General features: G+C 33.2%; 4 protein-coding genes across 10 annotated transcripts in view; 1 reads left to right on the top strand and 3 right to left on the bottom strand.

The window, feature by feature from the left end:
- The window catches only part of LOC144839534 (hydroxyacylglutathione hydrolase, mitochondrial-like), a 92,165-nt gene that overhangs the window by 15,577 nt on the left and 50,933 nt on the right, over nt 1-25,655 (bottom strand). The gene's annotated exons all lie outside the window — the stretch shown is intronic.
- LOC144839538 (synaptogyrin-2-like) overlaps nt 1-25,655 on the bottom strand; it is a 96,804-nt gene that overhangs the window by 50,798 nt on the left and 20,351 nt on the right. The gene's annotated exons all lie outside the window — the stretch shown is intronic.
- On the top strand, nt 936-20,138 carry LOC144839517 (uncharacterized). 6 transcript variants are annotated; one of them, XM_078694914.1, is made up of 15 exons: nt 936-1,030; nt 8,090-8,120; nt 8,458-8,486; nt 8,819-9,011; nt 9,445-9,506; nt 9,938-13,135; nt 13,265-13,329; nt 13,426-13,566; nt 13,987-14,328; nt 14,527-14,631; nt 14,847-15,680; nt 15,774-15,935; nt 16,051-16,122; nt 16,245-16,358; nt 16,528-20,138. In XM_078694914.1, the coding sequence occupies exons 1-15, from the start codon at nt 1,018-1,020 to the stop codon at nt 17,314-17,316; spliced, it is 6,150 nt and encodes a 2,049-aa protein (XP_078551040.1). In that variant the 5' UTR covers nt 936-1,017; the 3' UTR covers nt 17,317-20,138. The 6 variants fall into 6 exon arrangements, with proteins under 6 accessions (XP_078551040.1, XP_078551039.1, XP_078551041.1 ...); XM_078694913.1 differs by lacking the exon at nt 936-1,030 and adding an exon at nt 6,020-6,117; XM_078694915.1 differs by lacking the exon at nt 936-1,030 and adding an exon at nt 6,144-6,524.
- On the bottom strand, nt 20,207-25,618 carry LOC144839527 (intraflagellar transport protein 56-like). 2 transcript variants are annotated; one of them, XM_078694932.1, is made up of 16 exons: nt 25,464-25,618; nt 24,861-25,001; nt 24,346-24,553; nt 24,055-24,104; nt 23,801-23,946; nt 23,421-23,592; nt 23,250-23,324; nt 22,977-23,079; nt 22,644-22,753; nt 22,360-22,423; nt 22,156-22,244; nt 21,953-22,036; nt 21,534-21,603; nt 21,344-21,450; nt 21,007-21,140; nt 20,207-20,838 (listed from the first exon to the last, which is right to left on the bottom strand). In XM_078694932.1, the coding sequence occupies exons 1-16, from the start codon at nt 25,464-25,466 to the stop codon at nt 20,724-20,726; spliced, it is 1,671 nt and encodes a 556-aa protein (XP_078551058.1). In that variant the 5' UTR covers nt 25,467-25,618; the 3' UTR covers nt 20,207-20,723. The 2 variants fall into 2 exon arrangements, with proteins under 2 accessions (XP_078551058.1, XP_078551059.1); XM_078694933.1 differs by lacking the exon at nt 23,250-23,324.

Genomic DNA, 25,655 nt, shown 5'->3' with positions numbered 1-25,655 from the left:
GTCATTCAGGGAAGAGTGATCACTTCTCTGCTCATCCTTATCTATCCTTCCATTTCTCAGCGTATACTATAATAACTATACTACCATAAAAAAGAGTTGATTTCTCCCCCAGGACCGTGACCGACATTATGTTTTGATCAGTCGAGGTTTCACAATGTGTAACTGAAGAACCTCGAATATACATTTTGGTCATGGCCTTGACCTGACGTGATATGTATACCTCCAGTATTGTATCGTTTTGTTTTTGTTTTTTATTATTATAGGGCCTCTTGTTTGAGAATTTATCGAAAAAAGGTCCGATTTTACTCAGGTAGCGCTAATAAATATTATTTCCGTCGATCCGTCCGAATAACATGGAAATGGAATATGATATTTATGGTGATTTCTCCGACTGAAAGCATAAAACAACATCACAAACATATCATGCATATGCTCAATCAGAGTGTTCAGAGTTTTCTACTTTTTGTCAAATAATTATTTGTTTGGGTGGACAGCAGAAAGACAACAAACGTACTCAATTTTATTGAAACCGGAAGTAGGCTACAATACAATGTCAAATTCAACTATCGAGAGAGCTCGATGATTTCGATTGATCTGATTGCAAACAGCATGCCGACTTTAACTATAACGACCTTTGAACTTTTATCAAATATAACGTGATATGATTGGTTGATCGTTACTAAACCTGGTTAGCAGCTAAGAAAGTATTGGTGGTTTACGTACCACCCGTGGGTTAACCTCGTTTAACCAATAAGTTACGCATGTGTAACGCAGATGGAGCTAGGCTGCTGCACGTTCAAGAAAGAACGAAGACAAAGACAATGTGACCCCCAACACGAAACACTTTTCAGTGTGGTAGCCTAAGCCTACTTTAGTTGTTTTCTTGCGACGATAATATTACTAGACTGTAGTGTAGACACGACTGACTATTGTGTGGTTAAATTTAAGACTTCAAATAATGGTAGCGGCGTAAAGAATAGAAAAAGGAAGTCGATAGTCTGTATCGAAGCATGCTGAATGATGTTAAGTGGTAAGTAAGTTTGTAAAATAATAATTAATATTAGGGATAACGATGTAAAATTAAAAGTTAATATTTTTCAAACAAATTATACATTGCTTGTTAGTATTTTGTATCAATATTATAATAAAGAAAGAATTATGAAAATATGACTTGTAGTTTTCGAAATATAGGGTTTAAAACATCGTCGAAAATGATCGTTTTTAGCCACGAACGATGTAAACAAATTGCGCCCTCAGTCGACAATTGTATGAACTAGTCATTTTTCGTAAAAATAATTAAATAAAATCACGGTTTTAAGTAATATAATTTCTATATCAACATTGTAAAATTCAATAAAATATGATATTACTTATTTATTATATAAAAAAAAGTGTTAATTTAACCTCATTCGAAGAATTTCAATGCATTATTTTCACGTGTAATTGGACAGGCCTTAGACCATGTGACTTCACGGCACTCGCGAGAAAATTATTCCGCTGTGTGTTGATTCGCGTCAACCAATCAAAGGGCGAGAATCCAAAATCGTTCAACCGTGAGACCTGCGGAGCGGTCGAATGCAGAGGTTTGATTGGCTTGCAATGACATCATACCACAAAATGGCGTTTTTGTAGTTGAGCCTCTCGGAATTTTCCAAAAATTATTTTAAAAATGGACAAAACGGATATTTTTCATGGTATATGGGTTGTTACTATGAAATATTCGAATCATAAAGGCCTCATATCGGGATAAAACTGTTTTTTTAGCACTTAAAATTAATATTTTTCTTAGTAACAAGCACATGGTATGTGGAACTATATTATCTTGGTGTAGGAATAAAAAACATTTTGAGGTCATAAGAGGCTCAACTACAAAAATGAGGTTGAAAATGGTAGGTCATTGAGCCTTCCGAGGGTTTCGTAGTAAACAAAGTATATACGCGCTAGGCGATAACGATCTTTTAACCACTATATTCACATTTTTGGTTGAATGAAATGGAAATAAATAATACTTTATCTTGTAGAATAATAGGTAAATAAATATTTACTCAAAAGGATATTTTCATAATTAATTTATTTTCAGAATAATTACCTAATAAAAAGTGTTTACCAAAGTAAAAAAACACCGCGTCAATGACATTGCGCGCATAGTAACGTGCGCGCTGTTTAATCGTGGTAATGAAAATGGAGTCAGCTTTCGGTATCCCTATTAATATCCGATTATTCTAGCTAGCTAGCTAACTATTACTAATACTAGCCTAGCTAGGGCCTAGCCTGTAGGCTAGGCCTATAATTGTTATTGGTATTACAGTATATAATAGGCCCAGTCGTAATTTACAACAACTTTTAACAAAGAAAACGGCATAAAGAGCAGTACTTCATATAGCCCTGTCTTAGGCCTAGGCTAGCTAGTATAGTATAGTAGCCTAGCTAGGCTAGTAGAAGACTAGGCTGGCCTAGGTCTGATCTAAAAAGGCTAACCAGCCATCATGCTTGAGCAGAGTAGAGATGGTTTTGATCATAAATATATAGGCCTACATGTTGTATAGAGGAAGTATAGCAGTAAGTACATAACTTTATTAATGAACTGTTAAATTTGTGTGAGAACAAAATGATTGAATAATATTTAATAACAGATGTTTGTTGTACCTGTGTGAATGTGAATTAAAATAAATTGTTCCTAAATAAAAAATAATTATTTCAGTCGCATATTTAGGTACTGTATTTTAAATTAATAATAAATATTATGAATATTTTTATCAATACAACAGTAATTTATCAATTATTGATTGACTTATTTTAAATTTTGGTATAACAATTTACAAATAAGTTGCATTACTACAAAATACATAAATGGTAAACACAGATTTTACAAACATAAAAATTGCATGAAATATAATAACCATACAAAACTTAGTTATAAAGATTCATCAGTTGATTTTAATATTACAAAAGTCATTATTTCTAAATTAAAACATTAACGTTTGGCGAACTAAATGTTACAGTAATCATTTACTTTTCAAAGTAAAAAAAAAAATTTTTTTAATAACTTTTTTGTGAACGTTTTATTTATTAAATTGAAACATCTAAATTGCAATTTGCATGCAGTATATTTGATTACAAAAAAATTAAATTCATTACCCAAAAAAATAATTTAGTTATTAAACATCTTTAAAATTGATTTTTAACAGTTATCTTTAAAAAAATAAACCAACACAGGAGTGGTGACCATGTTGGTAGTCATACACAACAAACTTAGTTTTTTTGTACTTTGTAATGCCTTGACATTGCAAAAAGAAATGATGGTGGTATGTTGGGGGCATGCCCATTTGAGAGGTGATTGACGGACCAGTCTATTATGGTGAGGGGGTACTTTTAATTTTCAAATCATGCTCTCCCTGGGTAGGACAAGGGCTATTAATATGGTTTATCCATGTAATTGTAGCTAGTACTAAATACAAACAAATCATTGTACCAGATCTTTAGTTTTGACCAATTCTTAAGACATAAGATATCTTGGTTTTCTAGATCTAAAAAAACTAGATAGCTTAGGTCTTTTAGTTTTCTAGATCCTAGTTTTTTAGACACCCGTAACAGTAAGTGGAAAGCAAAATATAAAATATATGTTGTTTCTTATGACCATTTACACAAAGTGCGGAGAGAATGGGTGGTTGATTAATAAGAGCGGAGCCAATTTGTACAAGACTACAAGTCCTTGTTGTCTCAACTGCACAAATTTAATTGTTGTAGCTGCAAAACAGGCTATGAAAAGGTGTACAGTAAGACCTCAATCATACCATTTTTCATGAAGGCTTTCAATTCAATATTTGTTGTTTACTAAATATGACCATTTTGGTTTTAAAAATTAGAAATAAAAGTAGTTAAAATAGTTTAAAAAAATCATGCACTGCTACAAAATTGTATGTGGTAGGGACATGAAATGCTTTGAAATATTGTGCATCAAAAAATTCCAACAGTATTGGACGTTACGTATTTAGCAGTTACATTGGGAAGCTTAGATTTTCTAATCCAGACCAAGGCAAAAATGCAAATGTTATGTTAATTAGCATGCAAATAAGCTGTAGAAAAAAAAATAACAGATATAATAAAATAATTAGTTGACTTGGTCAATAGAGGTCACCTAGCTAAACTAGTTTGACCTTTTAACAAGTACAGAATGAAACTTGAAACCAAGATATTAGATCCTTAGCATTGCTTAGGGTTAAAAGAACAGTGGATCTCCTATCATAGACAAAAAAATTATGCTTAAGGCATATTAATTGCACTATTAACAAAAGATTAATTGTAGACTAGTTTGACCTTTTGAGAATGTAAGAGCATATAATTTGTTCTTCCTATCTTCTGTTAGACAAGGGATCATCTCAGAATAGTTACAGAAGTCGCTCTACGACAATAACATGTGTTACTGTTTGTAATGTGTCATGCTGTGCTACACTGAACAGCACTTACAGTTTCACATCCACACCATCATTAAATATTCATATTGTACAAGTGTTGTGCAAACAATTGTTAATAAAGGTAGTTTAGTATTGTTTACTGCATCACTTGAAACAATGGAGATGCTGTCGTAACTGCAGTAATAATAATAATATTAATACATTGACTAAAATCCTGCATAATTGTGCTATGTGCAGGGATTTGCATATTAAAAAAGATAACAAATCAATGGTATAGCACGGAGGTTTCCTCCAAAGGTAACATGTTATTATAATATAAGAGATCATAATCCTAATAATATACAGTACTGTATTGATGTTTATACTGTTAGTGTGAGTAACTGCTGCAGTATTCTTTTGTTTAAGATACTGTAAACTATAAACAGGACATTATTAACCCAAAGCTGTTACATTCACCATAACCAGTTTAACAATTATAGTAAACAATAAATGATTAATTTAAATTAAAGAGACACATTTAATATTATTGGACTGTATCTTATTTTCCATGATCCCAACCAATCAAACTATTTTTATTTTGGTCACCAGCTGAGGCATATGGCTCCATTGTTTTCATTGTTATTCCAAAATAATTGATTCAGGCAACAGCTTCAATAAAAACTGGTTCTAACCAGTTCTTGTCATGCCTCAGTGGTTTTATGAAGGCCATGATTGCAAAATCAATGAGTGTTCTGCTGTGTTGCATTATTGATGACTCATAAATTTCCTGCTGTGTTCTTAGCAAAAAACATTGACTGTTGCTGCATAATTAGCTACGTGCATGATCTCACTTGAAGTAGATATAAATATGCACACATCTGAATGGTTGGCCACTGATAAATGTCTTTTGACATGGACAAAAAAAAATTCTTATCGAGGCTGTGAAATTGATTTACTTTGTTGTATTTGCTGAGTACTTTATCTTGTTTGAATAATGTGTGGGTGTATGATAGCCATTTCTTAGATGGTTTTGGATGACAGTTTTTGAACTGGTTAATATGTTTAATTAACGGATGTTTCATTTTGCAAGTGACTAATTTTCATAAACTTCCTGCTAAATAAAGTAAAAATATTATTGAAAAAAATGTTGTTGTGGAAAACATTTCATATTATTGATGATGGGCCATGCCTGAAACATGTGTTAATAAATTTATATAGGCAGTTTTAACTTGTTTTTACTACTACCTTGGCAGCTGTTTGATTTATATGCATATATTAGTCTTTGTCTAAAAAAAAAAAAAAACAACATTAAAATTAATCATCCTTATAAAAACATAATAAAGCTCAAAAGTGTTGATATAAACATTGTTTTGATAAGGTGGTACATTTTGGTCAATAGCTTACACAAAAGGAATTTGGCCTTGAGCCAATGCAAATAAGCTAGTTAGTTTACTTGGCTTCAAGCCAAGTCAACCTTGGATTGAGCTTATGTAGTTTACAATATACTGGACTTAGAATAGATGGATTTTTGTTCATCAGTTTGTTGTTTCACCTGCTAGCACCTGCTGTAATTGTAGGACATTGTTGGTAGTTTCTGAGTGTTGAGACCATACAGCATGGCAGATTAGTTTAATAAATGGAAGATGCTAATTGGTTTAACCAGAATTCTGGCTATCTATCATAATCAGTGTATTTGACATGACAGAATTCTCATTTATTAGAGGTAGTATATCTCAAATATATATATATTTTTTTATTTCAGGGTTCTTAATATTTATCATGTAACTGTATATTTTGTTTGTATAGATAGTATGGCTTTTACATTTATTTTTAAATAACAGCGCAAGTTTGGGTATTTCTTTTTTAACTCATTGATTATTATTATGTAAATGTAATTCACAACCTATTGTACTGTTTTATGTTGATTCGATTTTTAACAATAGATTTTAGAACAAATAATTTTGTCACAAGTTGCATTCAGGAATGCAGACTTGTTCTGGTTGATTAAACAAACCGGTTTAAACCAGTTTGGGTGCTTGTATTTGTGTGATGAACAGACAATAATACATATCATTATTGATTCACTAGGGCAAGAGTTAACCAATCAGATCACCAATTGATTTTTATCTGGTAAGATTATCATTATAAAGTAAAATCACCAAAAAAAAAATGTAAATTATCATTTAATTGCCCTTTGTTCAACTTTTGTTTTTATTTCTGTTTCATGCAATTGATTGATTGTTTTTGTTTGCTTGTACTATACAAATTTTATAGATGAATTTCTGCATGTGTCACTCAGCACAAACAGTATAGTTTATAAATCAAACAAATTCATATTTTATCATCAGTCAATTCAATTAATTTTATTCTAATTTATTTTGAAATGATGCAAATTAAGGTCACCTCATCATGTTTTACTGTTTATTGAATGTTAGTTTCATTTTGTCACTTGCTCTTGTGATGACTTGGAATGTTATTTCTTAAACCGTAGAATAAACAATTGATAATGTATGTACTTCAACTACATCAACCATGAATTAACTATGTGTAAATGTGTCATGAGAAAATGTTTCTGTCATGCAGTACATGTGCATCTAATTAATGCTGATTTTGCAATTAGGATTAGCATATCTGTTATCTCGTTGGAAATTGGAAATAGGCTGGATGCCAATTATCATTTACTCCACTCCTATTTGCTGTACTGCCTGAAACTGGTTAGAACCGGTTTCAACTGGATTGTAATCCTCTAGTGAGGTTAATGATTGGCTGGGATGTAATGCTTTTAGATTATCAGTTTGATTCATTTCATGCATTGCTGCAGACTAATTCACAGCATAAAACAAGGATGTTTATGCAAACTTGTTGAAACCTATTTTTTTTTAACCAGATCTGGGCAGGTTTTGAATTACAGTATGTATCCATGCTATTTTTCATCGTTTAAAAACAAATTTTATTGCATGCCTTCTTGCTATGTGAACTTGTGTTATATTTTTATATCTTTCTATTAATGTATTTTTAGTGTTTTAAAAATATTATTATTATATGGTTTGTCAAATACTAATTGTTGTTATGAACTTGATTTTTTAGAATTTGTACATTATTTGCTATTAATACTGTACTGTTGAAATATTAATTGATATTTTTGAATTGATTTATTATTATTAAGTTGGTATTTTAGTCAAATGAACATGTTAGTCAAATTAAAAATCTTCTGTTAATTAACATTAAATCATTAACAATTCTAATATCATTCTCTTTGTTCAAAAAGGCCTAAAATATCTAGGCAGATTATAGATTGATAAAAAAGGTTAATATGTTCCACATGACCGACCCTATTGTTATATTTTTAGCCAACAAAGCCAATTTACTTTCCAAGTGATATCTTTTGGTTGGCCACTGGATGAATTAAATGGACTTAGTGAACTTGTGACCTTTGAAACCAAGGGATTATACTCACATGCTTCCTTTGCTTTTCTGTACAAATAGTAACCACAGTAATTACTATACTATACTATAGAGTAATAATAATAATATTTTAAAAAATGAATAATGAATTATTATTATATATGAGCATAAATAAAATTCTTAGCTTAATTGATTATGGGATGATGCATCTTATTATTTGTCATCCAATTTGGTTGAAAACTGTCATGGATATAAGATTGCCATATCATAATTTATGTTTTTTTTTTAAGGTGGCAAGGGCAGACGGAAACCTATGATAAGGTTAGTCTTCACATCCTAATCATTAGTTTATAAAAAAGATATTTACACTATGATGATGTCAACGTATTTGATAGTGTGCAGTGTACCAATCAATTTATATTAAAATACTTTAAAACATTTTTAAAATTAATAAAATGCATTGTTCATTTCAAATCTCACTGAAGTTAATTAAACTTAAGATATAACTGAAAAAGTACTTAATAATACATTTAATGTTTTATGTTTCTTTCCACACCGTCACCCCTCTTACAATACCCCTCCCCCCCCCCCCCCCCCACACAGCATAAAAAAAAAAAAAATTTTATTTTTAAAATTAAATATATTTTTTCCTCTATAGAAATCAAGAACCAGCGAAGCAGTTGGAGGGTATGTACAGCTTTTATCAAAACATATTGTAAATTTTAATATTTTAACAATAACAAGCAGTTGAATTGAATATACATTAAGTTACGATCCATCGGTTCTGAAGTATCAAACCTGCCCTTGTCCACTGTAGTGCTTCAATTATATAGACAATATTATTGATGTGTGTTGTACATAATATAACATTTTACGAGTAAGAGATAACTAGATCGCCTGGTTATACAATGCTAAATACCATTGGTAGAGCTATATATAAAAAATAAAAATAAAACATACAGGGCTAACACACTCATCAGGTGAAAAATACAACCATCATAAAATAAAATTTTCCACAGGGACATCATTGGTGGGTAAATCAGGTGATGTAACATCGAAGAAAGGACATTTTGGAAGTGATTTGGAGACACTTGTTCGACCAACTCGCATTGGCGGCAGAAACAAATCAAAGTTCAAGTTAAAAGACTGCTTTGTTGTCATAGATAGATTTAATCAAGCAAGACGTACAACTGTACTTCATGATATTGATAGGTGAGGAAATCGACCCGAGTAAAAATCATTTTTCTGTAGATTTTAATTTTCTATAATACAGTATTTTTAAAATGTCCTGTAGACTTACTGTGTGTATATTATATCAGTGCAGATCCAAGATTTTTAAAGATGGGATTGGGGTAGTGTGGTGTATAGCCTAAAATTGTAAAATAAAGTGTAAAATTAACATAATGTCTTTATCATTGTAATGTCCGCTATTGCCTCAGATCCTCCTATGTTTATACTACCCATATATAGTATTTCATTAAATTTCAAGCTTTGAATGGTTGAATGATACACCTTTTCATAATCTGGTTCAAATCAGTTGATCCCTGTTTCAGGCACTATATTTCCTTATTGAGATAAAAATAGAAATATTTGTTTTTAAAAAAAATATATAAAATTTAATTCATCATATGTTTATTTATTTTAGGAGTTGGAGTATTCGACAACCTTGTAGAAGAAAACCAAACTACTTAATCAAACTATTAAACAGTAAGTATTTGATTTCTGCAGTAAGTACTGCAGTACATTATAGCATTTTTACTATTATTATGCCATTTTAATTCATTTTAAATCGAGAGTATTACTTTTTAGTTAGTCGGTTTTGAAATTGGTTGTACAACATTGGTAACCCTGTATCTATTAGTTAACATTTTTCCTGATAAATAATAGCCATATTAGTACAGTAAACAACACCTGATACAGTATGTTCAACCTAAATTATTATATATAATCTGCCATGAACCTTGACCTTTTAAGCTTATCTAGTTAACTAACTGAAATGACCCTTAATCAGGATTTGATGTAAAATTTAGTTGGTGCATGTATAATTATTATGTTACATAGAATTGTCTTGAGCAGGAATCTTTATTGTGGCAGTTCTTTAATTGTAGTGACATATCTGGTTTTTTACTTTGTTTCAGAGGAGGAAATAATAATGAGTGCAACACCCAAACCAGCTCCTGTGCAACGTAAACAATTTGCTCGAAAGTCTACAGGCAAACAATACATACATAAAAAGAAAACAGAATTTAAGGAATCTGAGGCTAAACGGTTGAGATATGAAGAACCTAAAAAACCACCAGATAAACCTACCGATAGCGTGAAAAATGGAAAACTTGACTTTGGTAAAAAGACAGAAGATGAATTTGAAAGTACTACAATATCAGAGATAGCGGTCACACCAAAGACTGCTATGATAGTTGAAAACAATGGTGGGTCACATTCAACACCAGATAAAGGATCTATATCCCATGAAGTTCATGTGTTGACACCGAAAACGAAAGTAAGAGAGATTAAATCTGTGTCAGCAACACCGCTTAATAATCAACATCAAACTCCAAATAAAGATCATGATAAAATGGGAAAACTCAACAATAAATACAGTGGTAACAACATCAGGAATCACCAACCAATAATTGATGAAGCTCAAATAAATGTTAGACCAACAACTGAGAAACCTGGAATGATTTCTGTACCGTCAAGTGACAAAGCTGAAGTAATTTCTGCAACGTCAAGCGACAAGGCTAAAATAAACTCTGTACCATCAAGTGACAAAGCTAAAGTAAGTTCTGTACCATCAAGTGACAAAGCTAAAGTAAGTTCTGTACCATCAAGTGACAAAGCTAAAATAAATTCTGCACCGTCAAGCGACAAGGTTAAAATGAACTCTTTGCAGTCAAGTGACAAAGCTAAAATTAAATCTGTACCGTCAGGTGACAAAGCTAAATTATCATCAAGCAAACTGTCTTGTGAAGCTGGTTCTGAGTCAACAGATCAAAACAAAGGTATGACTGAATCTGAACAAAATATCAGAACATCAAATGATATTGACATTAATAAAGTACGGAAAGGTTTACAATCGCAGAAGTTTAAGTCAATTTTAAATAAAGTATTCAAGGATAGAATTGACGTAAACAATCTTTCTAGTCAGAAAGAGGTGAAAAATAATCCAGATACAATAACTGACAAAAATGAAGAAGGAAATTGTGCCTCGGGTCAGGAAATGTCCGTGAAAGAGGTGACAAATGTTGTAAGGTATTCAGATACCAGGAAGAACCATAACAAAGTAAAACATTCTTCTGGTGAAAAATTATCAGCTAAAGAGCAGAACAGTGATGTAAGAAATCCGCAATCCTTGACAACTAATAACACAAATGATGAAGTAATAACAGTTTCTGGTCAAAAAGAATGTGACAAGATTGTTGGTAGAAATTTAGATAGAGAGATTAACCATCACAACAAGGATGAAGTTATAAATGCTTCTGGTCGAAAAGAATCTGTAAAAGAAGGGAAGAATGTTATAGGGGATCATAATAAAAACTTTGACAAAGATGAAGAAATAAATGCTTTTGATCAAACAGCACAAATAAAAACAATTAATAGTGCTGTAAGCGATACACATACAATGAAAAACCTTGATAAAGATGACCACATAATTAATGCTGCGAAAAATTCCTCATTGAAAGAGGTAAAATTGGATACAAAAAATGACAATGGCAAAGATGAGATTTTGGATAGATTCAAGAGTAATCCCAGCAATAGTCCTGATGAAACAAGCATTCCATCTGACATTTCTAACAAAGTACTAATAAGTGAAATAAAATGTGCTCAAAAAGAAATGAAAACTCCTATAAAACAAATAATAGATGTGGATTGTGATGATGATGTGCAGTTTATCAGTAAATCTTGTAAAAATTGTAAACAAACTAAGTTGTGTGATGAGAATAAATCTTGTAAAAATTCAAAAGTTTCATCTACAAGTATCAATAAGAACCCCGGAAAAATTTTCCAAAGTAGTTTTGTGGATTTTACAAGAAAAAGGGCATTAATTGACGATTCCGATGATGCAATAAATAAGGGTATTTGTAACAGTGTATCAACAGAGATCAATACTTTTGACTTGGAACATGGGCTCACCTCAAACAAAAGAACGAAAAATATATTAACAGAAAAGACATATTGTGACTCTGAACATGTGCTAACCTCAGATAAAGCTAATGATGTAAAAAGTGTGCTAAATGCTGTTGAAAATGTTGACAAAGCAGCAAAATCTGATCAACAGAATGACAAAACTGATGTTACTACAAAAACAGCTGTCCCATTTAATATTGACTCGGAAGCAGTTAAAGATGTAACACCTGCCATTGCTGTAAACACCATAATATCTAATAATGACAAATTAATTGAGAAAGAAGTTTCAATTGCTAATGAAATTGATGTATGTGCTATTTCTTCCAAGAATAGTGTTGTTTTGCCAGATATGATTATGGATATTTCTGGTTCAGCTGACAAGGAATCAAAAAAGTCACCTACAGATTCCAATAAAGAAGTTGCATCTGATATGTTATCTATAAAAGAGACTAATGAAGTTGTTGAATCATGTAAACCCAGTTTAACTCTTAACTCTGATGTCAAAACTATTTCTGATAACACAATAGAAGATAAACCAGTACATTCCATAGACCCAGAAGTAATGTTATCTGACGATATGTCACCAGTAGTTTTAGGTCATGAAACCAAAGGCTCTGAATTGAAAGAATCGGATGCTCAGAATGAATATGCGAGTGAATTGAATATTGTAAAAGCTTCGAAAGTGGAAGTAAAAGAAATCGGTGCTGATGACATTGCCATGAGCCATAATGAAGTAAGTTTACTGGATGTTGTATACCCTGAGGAAAATTCCAATGAGGTTGTTAAATCAGCAGACAAGCCTAACAATGATGTATCTGAAAAGGTTGAGTTTTTGGCTCTTATTGATGAAGGGACCACTAAACAAAATAGTTCTCTTGAGACCGAAAAGGGAACAGAGATCATCAAAGAGGTTATACCAGTCATAGAGAGTGTTTGTACTACAGCTTCTGAAGGTATACCAATAATAGAGTCTGTTGTAAGTGGGATGGAAGTCGATTATGTTCCTGAAATTGACACTCCTGAAGCTCTAGTAGAAAAGAGTTCCACTTTTACAGCTATTGATCAGACCATTTCTGAAAACATATTGGATGGTGATTCATATAAAGGCAGTGATTCCACCAAAAGACCTGGTTCTCCGATCCAAGCAGGCAACCAGGCGGCAAAGAAATTGAAAGTTGACATTATCCATGAAGATGTAAAAGAAAAAAGTAAGTCTAATGATTTTAGAATTATTTTTATTGCTCTTTTTTATTATGATATTCTCCTTTACTATTATATATATTAATTCTGTACATGTACTGCACTTCGTTAAAGTTACTTGTTTTATTCTTGTTTAGAAACTTGTGACTTGGAGATTATTCGGCAAAGTCTTCCAGAAGGCTATGAAATCATAAGAACAGAGGTATTAGACTTAACTTTTTACTTACGTTTACTGAAATTTATTATTTAGTGTTAATTTAAATTATCCTATTGTTTTTTTTTGTTTTTTTTTTTTCAGGAATTCAACAAACTCGTTGCAGAAAAATTCTCAAAACTTTTGAAATCAACCACTGAACAATTACAAAACATAACAAAAACTTTCAAAGAAACCAATAAGGCAAATCGTGAACAGATCGAAAATCTTAATAAGCAATTAAAGGTATATAAATTTGAGCATTTTTTACAGATACAGCAAGGAGATATTTAGGGCTAGTGACAAATTGTTTGTTGGTAGTTTTTGTTATCTGCATGGTAAATTTCAACTGTATGAGTAAGCAAGTACACAGTTACTGTCACACACATAACTTTTAGTCGGGTACACTGGGCCCTCTAGGAGAACAGTCTTTGACTGAAGAGGTCACCCAGTATAAACAATAAATAAACCAGTGAACACGAATGGACATGTTTTGTAAGCAGGATAATTTGTTTTCATATTGTAGCAATGCTGCTCTTATCTTGCCATAGATAGCATAGAAATCATTTTGAAAATTTCAGTTTGGACCACCTAATATCAGTCACTATAACCTTAAAAATTGCATCCTTAATTTAACATTAAGCAAAATCATAATTTATGAAACAGGAAAAAAGACCAGTTATGAAGTCTGTTGAAGTGCAAAATGAGAAGGACTTTTTCATCCGTGCCATTAAAGAGAAGACGCATAAAGTATTAAGTTCCTTCAAAGTCCCACGTGTGAAGAGGTTAGAAGCTGCTCTTTTACGGGTTAATGAGTCTGCCAATGCTGCCATACAAAGAGCTACTAATGCTACCAAACCAATGCAACCTCCTGTAGCTTCTCCAGCTCTTGTCAACACCACGCCTACAAGACAAGTTACGACACAGTCACCAAATCATAGAGCACAACAAAGTACTTCCCCATCAAAATCTATGAATTCTGCTGCAGTGGCTTCTAAGGCTGTAAAGGTAAATACTACTTTGAATGTACAGTGCCACTTTTATTAGCAAGGAACCTTTATAATCAAAACACCTTCCATAATAAACACTCAATCAGTAGGCCAACATTTCAACTGTATAATGTATTGAATTTTCATCCGTATAAACATGCAACATTCCTGTTTCTTCATACATTCCTAACAATTGAATGTAAATTTTATTTTCCAGTCACCTATATCTGAACTCCAAACCATGTTAAGTACTACATCACCTAAAAATACAACAAGCCCATGTAGTTATCTAACAAGAACTATTCCTGCGAGGTCACCACAAGTAAGTTGAATAAGGTTGAATTCCTGGGAGTATGGATAGGTAGAAGGCATAGTGGTCGTCAAGGAGTCTTGGGTTGGATGGCTCTGTTTTCTACTTCGATAGTATGGAGTATAGCAATTAGTTAACAAAAGTTGACTTGTATACTTTTTCATACACTTGGAAGTTGGTTTTACTTTTTACTTTATAATATATAATTATTTTTATTGATCTTTTAGGGTGTTTCCAAGAGTTCTTCACCGACTCACCCACCTTCAAGTCCAAATAAAGTAATTAGAAAATCTCATTTACCAATGGCAGTTATTGATTTGACAGATGAGGATGATGTTGCTACTCCCCCCACACCAACACATTCAGCAAATCAGACACCTTCTAAACCTTCTCCAACTCAACCCCCTAAATTGATAAAAAAGACTGTATCTTCACAAAATGCTGCAACTTCTACACCTCCACCTCTTGTACCTTCAATAGTACTTCAGAATAATGTACCAGCTTCCAGATCAACCAGTAGTGTGAGAATGGCTCTTGCAACACAGAGTGCCGTGCCCAATACAATACCTCAGGCAGGACCTGCTAGGCGGATGCCTATCCACCCCAACACTGAAATCAGGTACAATCATCCACCTTCGAATACAACATCTGTTGGTCATCGGATGGAACACAGAAATCCAGTCTATGCACCAAGGACTTCAAATTCATTGATGACTAGATTACCTCATCCATCTATATCAAAAGTTTTAACTCATTCAACCAGCCAGCCAGGAGGCCAATATATCAATCAAAGAGCAGCACCAGGAGCACAAGTGTTCACGCGACCACCACTAGTCAGAGCTTTTTCATCACATTACAGACCGTTAACCTCCAACAGCGGTCGTCCGGTACCACCACCTAATATTAGTGTCCCACCACCTAATGTTACTGCCCCATTAATGAAACAATCATCGTCATCGGCACTACAAAGATTGTTACAACCACCGAATAGAGCCTCCTATGCACCTCCGAGCTACAGCACTGCATTGATTACACAAGGACAGCTACCATCATTAATTTCTGTAAGTTGTTTTGTAATACTTTATACCAGAACTATCAGCAAATCATGTTTTCCTCACTCAAACCAGATAAAATTTTAATTGAAATTGTTTTAGGCTTCAGCCCCTGGAACTGTCCCAACGATGCTGCCACCAACTGGGAATGCAGTCATTCTTCAAAGGCAACAGGCTATACGACCTCAATCTGTTCCTAGCAACCCTGGTAGTTATCCAGTCGTCGTAAGAGTGCCAACTCCTTCACAACAGCCTGTAAGTAAGGTAAGAGGTTTCTTCTGGTCTCCGAAAAATGTTTAGAAAGTGTGTACCCACTTTGTCTTAATAAGCTCATCGTGTCGGGGAATTAACTGTACTGTACTAATTTATTCTGTTTCAGGCTCCAATAACCAATAGTACATCTTCAAACAGTCAAGCAGCTCATCTCCACACAACTATGATGAGGCTCAAGGTTTGTTTTCAGATATTTTGTCCTATAAATAAAATAGCATTCGCATCAATAAGTTTTGCTGTTGTTTTGTTTCTATCATTTTTTATTACCTTTTCAAATTGACTTTTGATTTTGAAATTTAGCAAACAATTGATAATCTGCAAAGCAAACGCACTGAGATCTCTGTCAAACTACAGAAAAAGGATCTTACAATTCCCCGACGTGATGAGCTTATTAAGACACTACAGGAAGTCCAGGTAAAAAGAGATATTTTAGAATTGTTTGTGCTATAAGTAATTGTGTGGTAGTAGATGGCCAATAATGTTATGGTACAGACAAACAAAACTAAGGTTCTTCATTAGATTTTACTTTATGCTGCTCAAAGCTGTTTTAGTGACTTACTATATGGTATGATTTTTTTTGCAGGAAAAACTCATAAATGCTAACCAAAAGCACAACAAGTGTCAGACAGACTTAACAAACATTCATGGACAATCATTCAGAAATCCAAATGCAGTTCTACAATCAGCTTTGCAAAACGATGTTGGTGCTGCAACTAAAACGACAGCAGCATCGCAGCTAGTAGCTCTTTCACAGCAGCAGATCCAACATCATCAACAGCAGCAGCTTCAACAGCAACAACAGCAACAGCTGCAACAACAGCAACAGCTGCAACAACATCAGCAGCTGCAACAACATCAGCAGCTGCAACAGCTGCAACAACAGCAACAGCTGCAACAACATCAACAGCAGCAGCTGAAACAGCACCAGGTCCAGCAACTCCAATTGCAGCAACGACTTCAGTCTCAGCAACAATTACAGCTGCAGCAGCCTCTGCACCCAGCACCACTCCCTCCTCAACCAGTTCCTGTACAGTTGCCCTTTGAAGCTAACCTACAACATAAACCTGGCAGACCATTGCTGACCATTACAAGAGTAGCCAATGGAATTGTACTTTCTTGGACAATGACCATTGCTCCAGGATCTGCTGAGGTTGGGTTCTACCATTTATTTGCTTATCAGGAAATGGATGGGCCACCGAGTACTAGCAATTGGAAAAAGATTGGAGAAGTCAAAGCTCTACCACTTCCGATGGCTTGTACTTTAACTCAGTTCCAACATGGAAGCATATACCATTTTTCCGTGTGTGCTGTGGATGTCTATGGCAGAAGTGGAGACTTCAGTCAAGATTCTAGTATCAATTTAATCAGTTGATAAGTATAGGTGTGAAATATACAAGTCTTATACCACTTTTGTTTTTCCAACAGTTTAAAGAAGTCAAGTCTCCATTCTTACACTGAAAAATGTCAACAGTGATGTCCCTATTATATTATGACATCACAATTGTGCAGTCTATACTGTATTTACATTTATTTGTCTATGCCTTGAATTGCTTTTTAGTCATTTATGTGTTTCCATTAAGTCCACTTCACTACAAAAATTGTGATGTGATATCATCCACATCATTTTTGTATTCTAATGTATTCACATCACTTTGCTGAAGTATAATCAGTATTGTTGTTGTTCAGACAATATTTTATGCAGTAATATAGTATACAAACATTTCCTTCAAGACGAGATATTTGGTTTTATTCTCTGGTATCAGAGATGTTAAAATATTTATTTTCTGTACGTCTTATGTTACCATGCTTCACACTAGTGCCATGTCAAGTTCATTTTTTCAACATATATTTTGTCGCAGACTTTGCATGTTAGTTCAACATAATTGCTTACCAGTCGCAGGCTCTCAACACCAGGAGTTACTTTTCTTATCGCCAAAAACCAATGCCAAAATTACCTCATACATACAAGCATGAGTTTAAGTTGGCCTGTTGGCCTAAGAAGTGATTTAAGTTGGAAGTGGTTTAAACAAAGACATATGAATTTGTGTGTTGGACAAGTATTTGCAAATATTTTACAAATACTTACTGCCACAGTATAGTACTTTGTTTGAGATGCTTCAATTTTCCTAATCTGTAGGAGCAGGTTTTACTGTTCATTTGTGTATTTAAGGAGTATGTCTAGTCGGTGATATATTTTATATGCATAGATCTGCATACTACCACAAGAACCCCAATAAAAACTATAACAAGTAAATATATATGTTGTAAATACATGTAGCTATAGTAGAATACATTATTTGTAATATGCGATAATGTTAGAAAAATTGTTAGAAAAAATAATTAGATTCTATAGTAGTGCATTAGTGTAAAGTACTTTATGATGCATGTTATTTTTTGTTGCGGAAAACTATTTTGTGTACTAGTATATTCTAGTGATTGTCTTTGAGAGAGGATGTACCAGAAATATTTTAGAACCAGGCAATTATAATGACGTTGAGTCATTTACTGGCAGGCTAGGTTGTAATAGATTAAACTGATTGAATAGATAGAGAGATTGAATGATTCAAAGGAGTATAAGGCATGCTGCTCTATTGAACATTTCTAAGAACCTTAAGAAATCTCCAACTTTTATAAGGAACTGAAAGGCATCTTCAACTTAGAACCTTTATATGGAACTAAACCCACTCTATCAAACATTTCTACAGACCTTAAGAGCATCTTCAACTTTCAACCTTTCTAAGGACCTTAAGAGCATCTTCAACATGAACAATTTTAAGACATCCAGGCACAATCACCTTGACTTGTTTCTTTCCAATTGAAAACTCTGCCATTAACATTCACACATCTTATATATTATTACCACCTCTTCTTTCAGCTGGTCTGATAATAATCTGCATGATTGTATGGAGTATGTTCTCTTCTGATTTGACTGTATTTATGTTTGAAGTATGTTATGTATTTATATCTCCTTTCATGAGTATATTTGTAGCAAGCTTTGACATGGAATAACTGAACCATTGCATCATACATGATTTGAGTAAAGAATGATTTTAAAATGTTCTCTCAGGGCAATGTACTGCAGCAACTAATTATCAATGTACAGCTACCACACACTTGAATATATCAATCATATTCTTGAAGCAATGTGTACTTAGTTTAATGAATATATTCATACAATTTGTATTACTAAGCATAATGAAAACGTAGTATATACTGTATAGTTTATTTTTGTAGCATGTAAAGTATTATAAGTTTATTTACAATACTGTATCTATTTTAAGTTTTTGTTACTGACATTGGGACAACTAAAATGCAGTGTTTGTTTTTCATAAATGGTACAGGGTCGCTTAGTATTAGTTGGCACAGGTGTTTACTATAATAGATTGTGCATACACATGTGGTACTAATATTGAATCCAATTCTGTATTGTATTTATAATTCATCCAGTATCATAGGCAAGTTCTGTAATACAGTGCTACATATGTATCACAGGCCATAAATCTTCAAATAAAAAGGCACCTCATTATCCATATGTCAGAATGGATGGATGTTACTGGATAGATAACGGCATGTGGAGATACAGTACATGGTGAATATTATACATGTATAGATTGGGAAAGTTTAACAAACCTGAGCTTCTTAGATCCAAAATGTCCAGATTTCAGAAAAGTTTTATTTTCATACCATTTGTGTTGTTTTATGTAAACCTACCTCATCACTATTTATAGTGTATATACTGTATTAACTTTCAAGTTCCGATTTGGAAGAATAGTTCTGGTGCAGATTTGATCAAATAAATAATTTAATTATGATTCTACTGCAGTAATATATCCTACTGTTGTTGGAAGAGTTGTTTTCATGATAATTGTAATCTGTGATATTTTCGGATTTGTTGCGTTTTTTTAACATATGCAGACATCACAAAAATTCTTGACTTGGATCTGGCTGACTGTATATTTATTTATTGTTAATCGTTATCATTGTTGTGTGTAACAGCCTTTACTGATAGTAATATTAATGTCGTATTGCCAGTCACTATGTATTCTATGATTCTCAAAAAGTTTCTTGTTTTAGTACACATGCATTTTCACAAAATCTGTTGTTTGTTGATACTTGTTGAACCCACTTGTAAAATTAATTTATAATCAGTGTTTATATTAGTTTTCTATATAATAAAGAAACAATGAATTTTGACTGGTTTTGTTCTTTGTACTGATCTTTAATATGAAACAAGAGAATACATTTGTTTTTGTCATACACTACCAATAATTAAGTACAGTATATTGAACTGGTTTACTACAGTACTGTACAGTATGAATACTGGATACTAAACATTATCCAATAGCCATTCACAATACACTTGGAAATACTGTATTAGCTAAAAAAAAAGTCAAACCAAGCTTTGTAGACAATGAAATGTACAATATTCACTCTTATTTACAATAATTTTCATCAAGGTGATGGTATTACAGTAACTTTTTTAAGTTGGCCATTTTACTGGTACTGTAATTAGTAGCTCCTCCATGGTTTATCAAAGCTAGAAGCAATAGAGTACAGGCAATCGCATATGTACAGGTAGCCTTCCCACAATTTAAATCGGCATAGAGATATTATAGTGAACTATTATACTGTATAAGTAATATTTACACATATTTAAGATTGGTGAAAATATTTAGAATATTATAATATAGTTATACTGCAATTAACTTTAGTTAAATGTGATGCAAAAAACCATGGGTTTATAATACAATAGTAAAACAAGTAAGCTTCAATGTTTTCCTAGCTAATTGGTACTCTGTTGTCCTTTGCCCACTTCTTCATGGCTCTGATGATGTACTCGACCTGTGGGTTTCCTGTGTTTCTCAGAATTTGGAGGATATCTCTGAGCGTTTCTCTGAAAATAAAGAAGAAATGCTTATTCTGTTTCTCTGATAATAGATTTATTCTCAAGACCTAGAGCAAAGCCTATGGTATGTTTTCAAGGATCTTCCTAAAACTAATTCTTGTCATAAAATCTTCACAAGAATTATTCAAGTACTAGCAAGTGATCCTGTGGTCTTACCTAGGTTCATGTCCTGCAATGATCTGTTGAAACACTCCAACGCAAGCTCCCCGTTTGCCTTCCCAATATTCAGGGTTAGGATCAAGTCGCTCAAGTGTATCGAAAGCTTTTGCTGCATAATAAAACTGACCCATCTACAAAGAGAAAACAATGGTACAGTACTGTATATTGATAACAAGAGTTACTCAAGATTTGTCAAAATCATCAGAATAACTTTAGTTCAAGTTCAAGCGCCTTGAGCACTTTGTGGATATAGATGTGCGCTTTATAAATCTTATCTATCTTATCTTCAAGTAAAAGCTATCCTACATACAACAAAATGATTCCAATGCCTTACTTTGTAGCAATCATTGCCAATCAGCTGCAGTAAACTGAAAGATTCTCCTGATGTCTCCATCTTCAGGTACAACTCCCAGGCCAGACGAGCCTTGCGGTTCATTATATCTGTAAAACACCACCAAAATGTGTGATTGTGACATGCATAGTACTGTACATACATACATATAAGAGCAACTTGATTCACTTACAGCATCTTGCAAGCCAGCTTAGATAGATGTAGTCTTTCTTGATCTTCTCGCTCTGAATTAGAAGAAAAATCTGAAAGAAAACATTATACAATGATTAGAAAAGAAATGGAGCTAGGATTAAATCCTGCATGCTGTACAAGACTACAGTAGAAAAATAATTCCTTCAGACCAACTTGTCTTGTCTGTCAATAAGAACTATCTGGTTAAATTGTCTCTCCAGAAGAAGTTAATGATGTCAGTGAATAGAGGTGTATTATAACTTTAGTCCAGTACTCTATATACTGTATAAGGTTTGACGTCAAACAAATTGAAACAAAAGGTTTTAATTGTTTTATCTAGTTTTGGGGGTAACCATGAGTAGAATATTCAAAATAGGACAAAATTTGGAGCACGGGAAGGGGTCTAATTTGCAAACTTACCTCTTCAGCTTCTTTGAAGTTTCCAGCCGTAGCCTTTGCTTGGGCATAGTTGAAGTTGAAAGAGTCATCGTTATAGAAATAACTCTAAAAGAGCAAATATAAATCGCATAGATGAGGATATACTTTAACAACTTCTGTGATTTCAAAGTCGTTTCATTAATGATACTTGATAGTTTTTAATTGATATAAGAATAGTTGCTTACTTTGACAGAGTTCAGATAAATCAAAACATCTTCAAATTGCTTTAAGAGAAAGAAGCATGATGCCATGCACTGTCTACCTGGTATTGTATCTAAATAAAGGAAGAAATGCAACATTTGTTGAATGAATATGACTTTAACATGTATGATCATCTGCATCTTGTCTGATGTTCAGTATTCATTAATTTGATTGAAAGACAGTCTTACCACATTCACTTGCAGAGCCTCCAACTAGTTGAAAGTATTGCTGAGCGATCTTTAAATGTTCTCTCTGAAAATATATGCAAGATATGTCAGTAAAGCAAATACTAGTCATAACATAACATTTGTAATTTGTATTTATTGATTCCTTGTCTTTTAAATGTTGTTTTATGATTGATGTGCTTTTATTTTCTGATGTATTTTATATGGCTTGTAAATTGCTGAAATAAAGTTCATTATTTATTATACCAACACGCTGGCAGAAACAATATACAAAACATTATACTAACAGATTGTGTGTCTTGTCCCAGAGTGGCATTTACAACCCCTTTTAATATGTACTCCTGAGGGGTGGTTGGTTCGACATCTTTCACTAGTGCATAGGCTTCATTAACATCATCTGTACAAAGAAAATAGTAATAATAGTATTATATTATACCAACGTTGTGGAAAATGTACGGACAAAATCACCGAGGAATTTCATAGACCTGAACGATTGGTGGACATGATGATGTCATATCACTAGCATATTTTGGCATGTCACCACAGTTATTTTTTGTCAAACTAGTTTGATAGTGTACACAGAGCTTTAAGTTTAGAATGGATATAAAATTGATTCTAACCTTGTCGGAGGTGATAGATTACAAGATTTAACCTAGCTTCTGGAATCACATCTATCAGTGGAGGTAAAATTTGAAGTGCACCCTCGCCACTACGAAATACAACCTGAAAAAAGAATAACAGTTGTAAACCAGGTTGTTCTTTTGGTTTCTTTGAACAGCTCAAAGCACCTATCATAGCATGATATCAACTACCTGTAAGCTCATTAACCAGGTATTGACTACAAAACAAAATTCCTTAAGATTTCAAATGATAGTTTATTAAAAAAAACACACCAAGTTATGTTTGATTAGATCTTGAGCATACGTAAACGACGGTGAAGCTAGGTCTTGTAAGTTCTTCAGCTCAGCCTGAAAGAAAAGGTGTTTTTTTTTTTATTTAATTAAATGAACAATGGCTGTTATAATTGTTTGATAGAGAAGAAATGTGTCAAGGTGATTACACACCTCAGCAGCCTTTCCATTGTACAGTCTGAAGTGGTTACAAGCCTTGAGGTTCAGTGCCACTGCACTATCTGAGAAGTTCTGCAGGTATACCGCAAGCACCTCTTGAGACACGTCATAGTAGTCTAACTTGTAATAACACAGTGCTACGTAGACGTTAAGAGCAAGCGAGTCTCTGAAAAACAAATTAAAATAGTTAGAGATTAGAGAGAGATTTGTGATGATATGCACCTTGGTCATATGCTAATGAATAATTTAAATATGGATCCATATACAGGTGTAGTGTGTCAAAACAAACCCATAAGTAGTTGGTTTTCTTCAAATGTGGTGACACAATTAATTACTGCATCAACTGCAGTGGCTGTAATGGCCTTTTACTGTACCTGTTGTCTAGTAATATTCTTTTGTATATATCTATAGCTTCTTGGTAGTGGCTTCGGAGATAGTGAATTGACGCCAAACTTAGCTGATCTTCTATCTTATCTTGCAACTCTTGGTGGTATTGCATCAAACGCTTCTCATCATTAAACTAAAGACAACAAGTTATTATTGCATATTAAAAGAAATTGTAAATCTGCAACAGAGGAATCTTAAATATATTTTTTACAACTTTAATGTGTATTGCTGCTTGTCATACCTTTTGTGATAAGTGAAACTGCAGTCTGTTTTGTAAACTGTTCTGTGGAGCTAAAATGAAACAAAATATTTTTTTTAAAATAGCATGAAACAGGCTGTTTTTAACTAATTACATTTACATTAAAAATGAGTATGTGCCTTTCATAGTGGAAATCACAGACAATGGGTTAGGTTCAGGACCAAAAGGAATTTAAATCAACGTTAGGGAGTATTCTGCAAAAAAGAAATTCTATCCATGCCTGGAAATGGCACCAACTGTATTATATTACTAGGAAAAAAAGGTTGTATTAACCTTTAGATACTGCTGTGTCAGCCTCCCTGTACATTCCTAGGAAGAAGTAACAGCAACCAAGATTGCACCAAAGGTCAGGATTACAAGCCTCCTTCCGCGTCAAGCGTTCATACTCCTCCATTGCTCTCTTGTAATCACCCAGATGAAATGCACAGTATGCAATCCAACTGTCTTGTTCATCACTACCTTTGCCATTATTTCTGGTAAACTGGAGAAAATAAAATTATAAAATCATTAAATGAAAATAACGGAGCCTATACTTTTTCAATTACTATATATAATAACCGGGACATCAAAGGCAATCTTATAAAAGATTAATTTGGTGATATTTTCATTCTCTTCTGTTGATACATTTTGCAAAACATAACAATTTGATTAAAATGTTGTACCAATATTTTGATAGGCACTGCCGAGAACTCTTGCACATGAAAAAATAAAAATGTAATGAATATATTATTAGGTAGTATAAGAATTTTACAGTCAATTATTATTTAAATAGTTTATTTTTTAATTACTTCTAAAAGGGTAATAGCGCCAGTATAGTCTCTCAGCTGCAAGAACTCATCAAGTGTTGGCATCTGTTTCTTTTTTTTATTTTCTTGCGAAGCTGGTGTTGTACTGCCAGGCCCTGTGGCCGGCTTTTGCCTTGAGAGCATCTGAAATTATAAAAAACCAAGAAGTAGTATTTATTTACAGTTGTTGTGTCTTACTTTGAAAGAGTTATGAATAAATAATGTGGACTTTAATTTATTTTTTACTTTTATTTATGCTATGCTAGGCCTATAGTGTATGTAGGCCTCGCCTACTACTACTACTAGGCTAGCTATGTATGTCAAAAACAGTTGTTTTGACATTTAAAATTTTAAATAGGCCTGGCCTATATCTTACAATCCTATTGCAAATACATTTCTAAACAATAAGGGTTAGAAATCCTTATAGAAAACGTCATGGTTTGCATACTTTAGCGGGTTTAGTTCGCCGTTGCTATGGACGCCAGAGCTAGGCCTGTCAGTAACATCCGCCTACGTTTTCCACCCACCACGTCTCACGACAAAACGGCATTAGACGGGCTACACATAACATTATCTAACTATTTACTAAGCCTAGCTTAAACTTACCATTGTGAAAAAGTAATTTTCTTACAAATGATACACACATAAATTTAAAGAGGGAGCCCCGCTCTGTGGTTTATGGTTTTCAAAATTATAAACAGTCAAAAATCAACATTTATATGATTTTTTTCTACCACACAGCAACAAACTAATCATCAAAATAAATAAAATGGAATGTTCTACTTATGACCGTTGAGG

Source organism: Antedon bifida, chromosome 4 (genome assembly GCF_963402885.1).
Source record: "Antedon bifida chromosome 4, ecAntBifi1.1, whole genome shotgun sequence".
NCBI classification, from domain to species: Eukaryota; Metazoa; Echinodermata; class Crinoidea; order Comatulida; family Antedonidae; genus Antedon; species Antedon bifida.
Note: the sequence above shows the minus strand (reverse complement) of the source record. Positions and strands in the feature narration are given on the sequence as shown.

Excerpts from the sequence above, each read along its gene's own strand:
- LOC144839517 (XM_078694910.1), top strand. The coding sequence starts at position 7,202 with ATGCATTGCTGCAGACTAATTCACAGCATAAAACAAGGATGTTTATGC. Across the intron at positions 13,136-13,264 it reads TGAAGATGTAAAAGAAAAAA|AAACTTGTGACTTGGAGATT; the intron begins GTAAGTCTAATG and ends ATTCTTGTTTAG. Across the intron at positions 14,329-14,526 it reads TGGCTTCTAAGGCTGTAAAG|TCACCTATATCTGAACTCCA; the intron begins GTAAATACTACT and ends TTTATTTTCCAG.
- LOC144839527 (XM_078694932.1), bottom strand. Across the intron at positions 23,080-23,249 it reads ATCTAATCAAACATAACTTG|GTTGTATTTCGTAGTGGCGA; the intron begins GTGTGTTTTTTT and ends TTCTTTTTTCAG. Across the intron at positions 22,037-22,155 it reads TTTATCTGAACTCTGTCAAA|AGTTATTTCTATAACGATGA; the intron begins GTAAGCAACTAT and ends TTGCTCTTTTAG.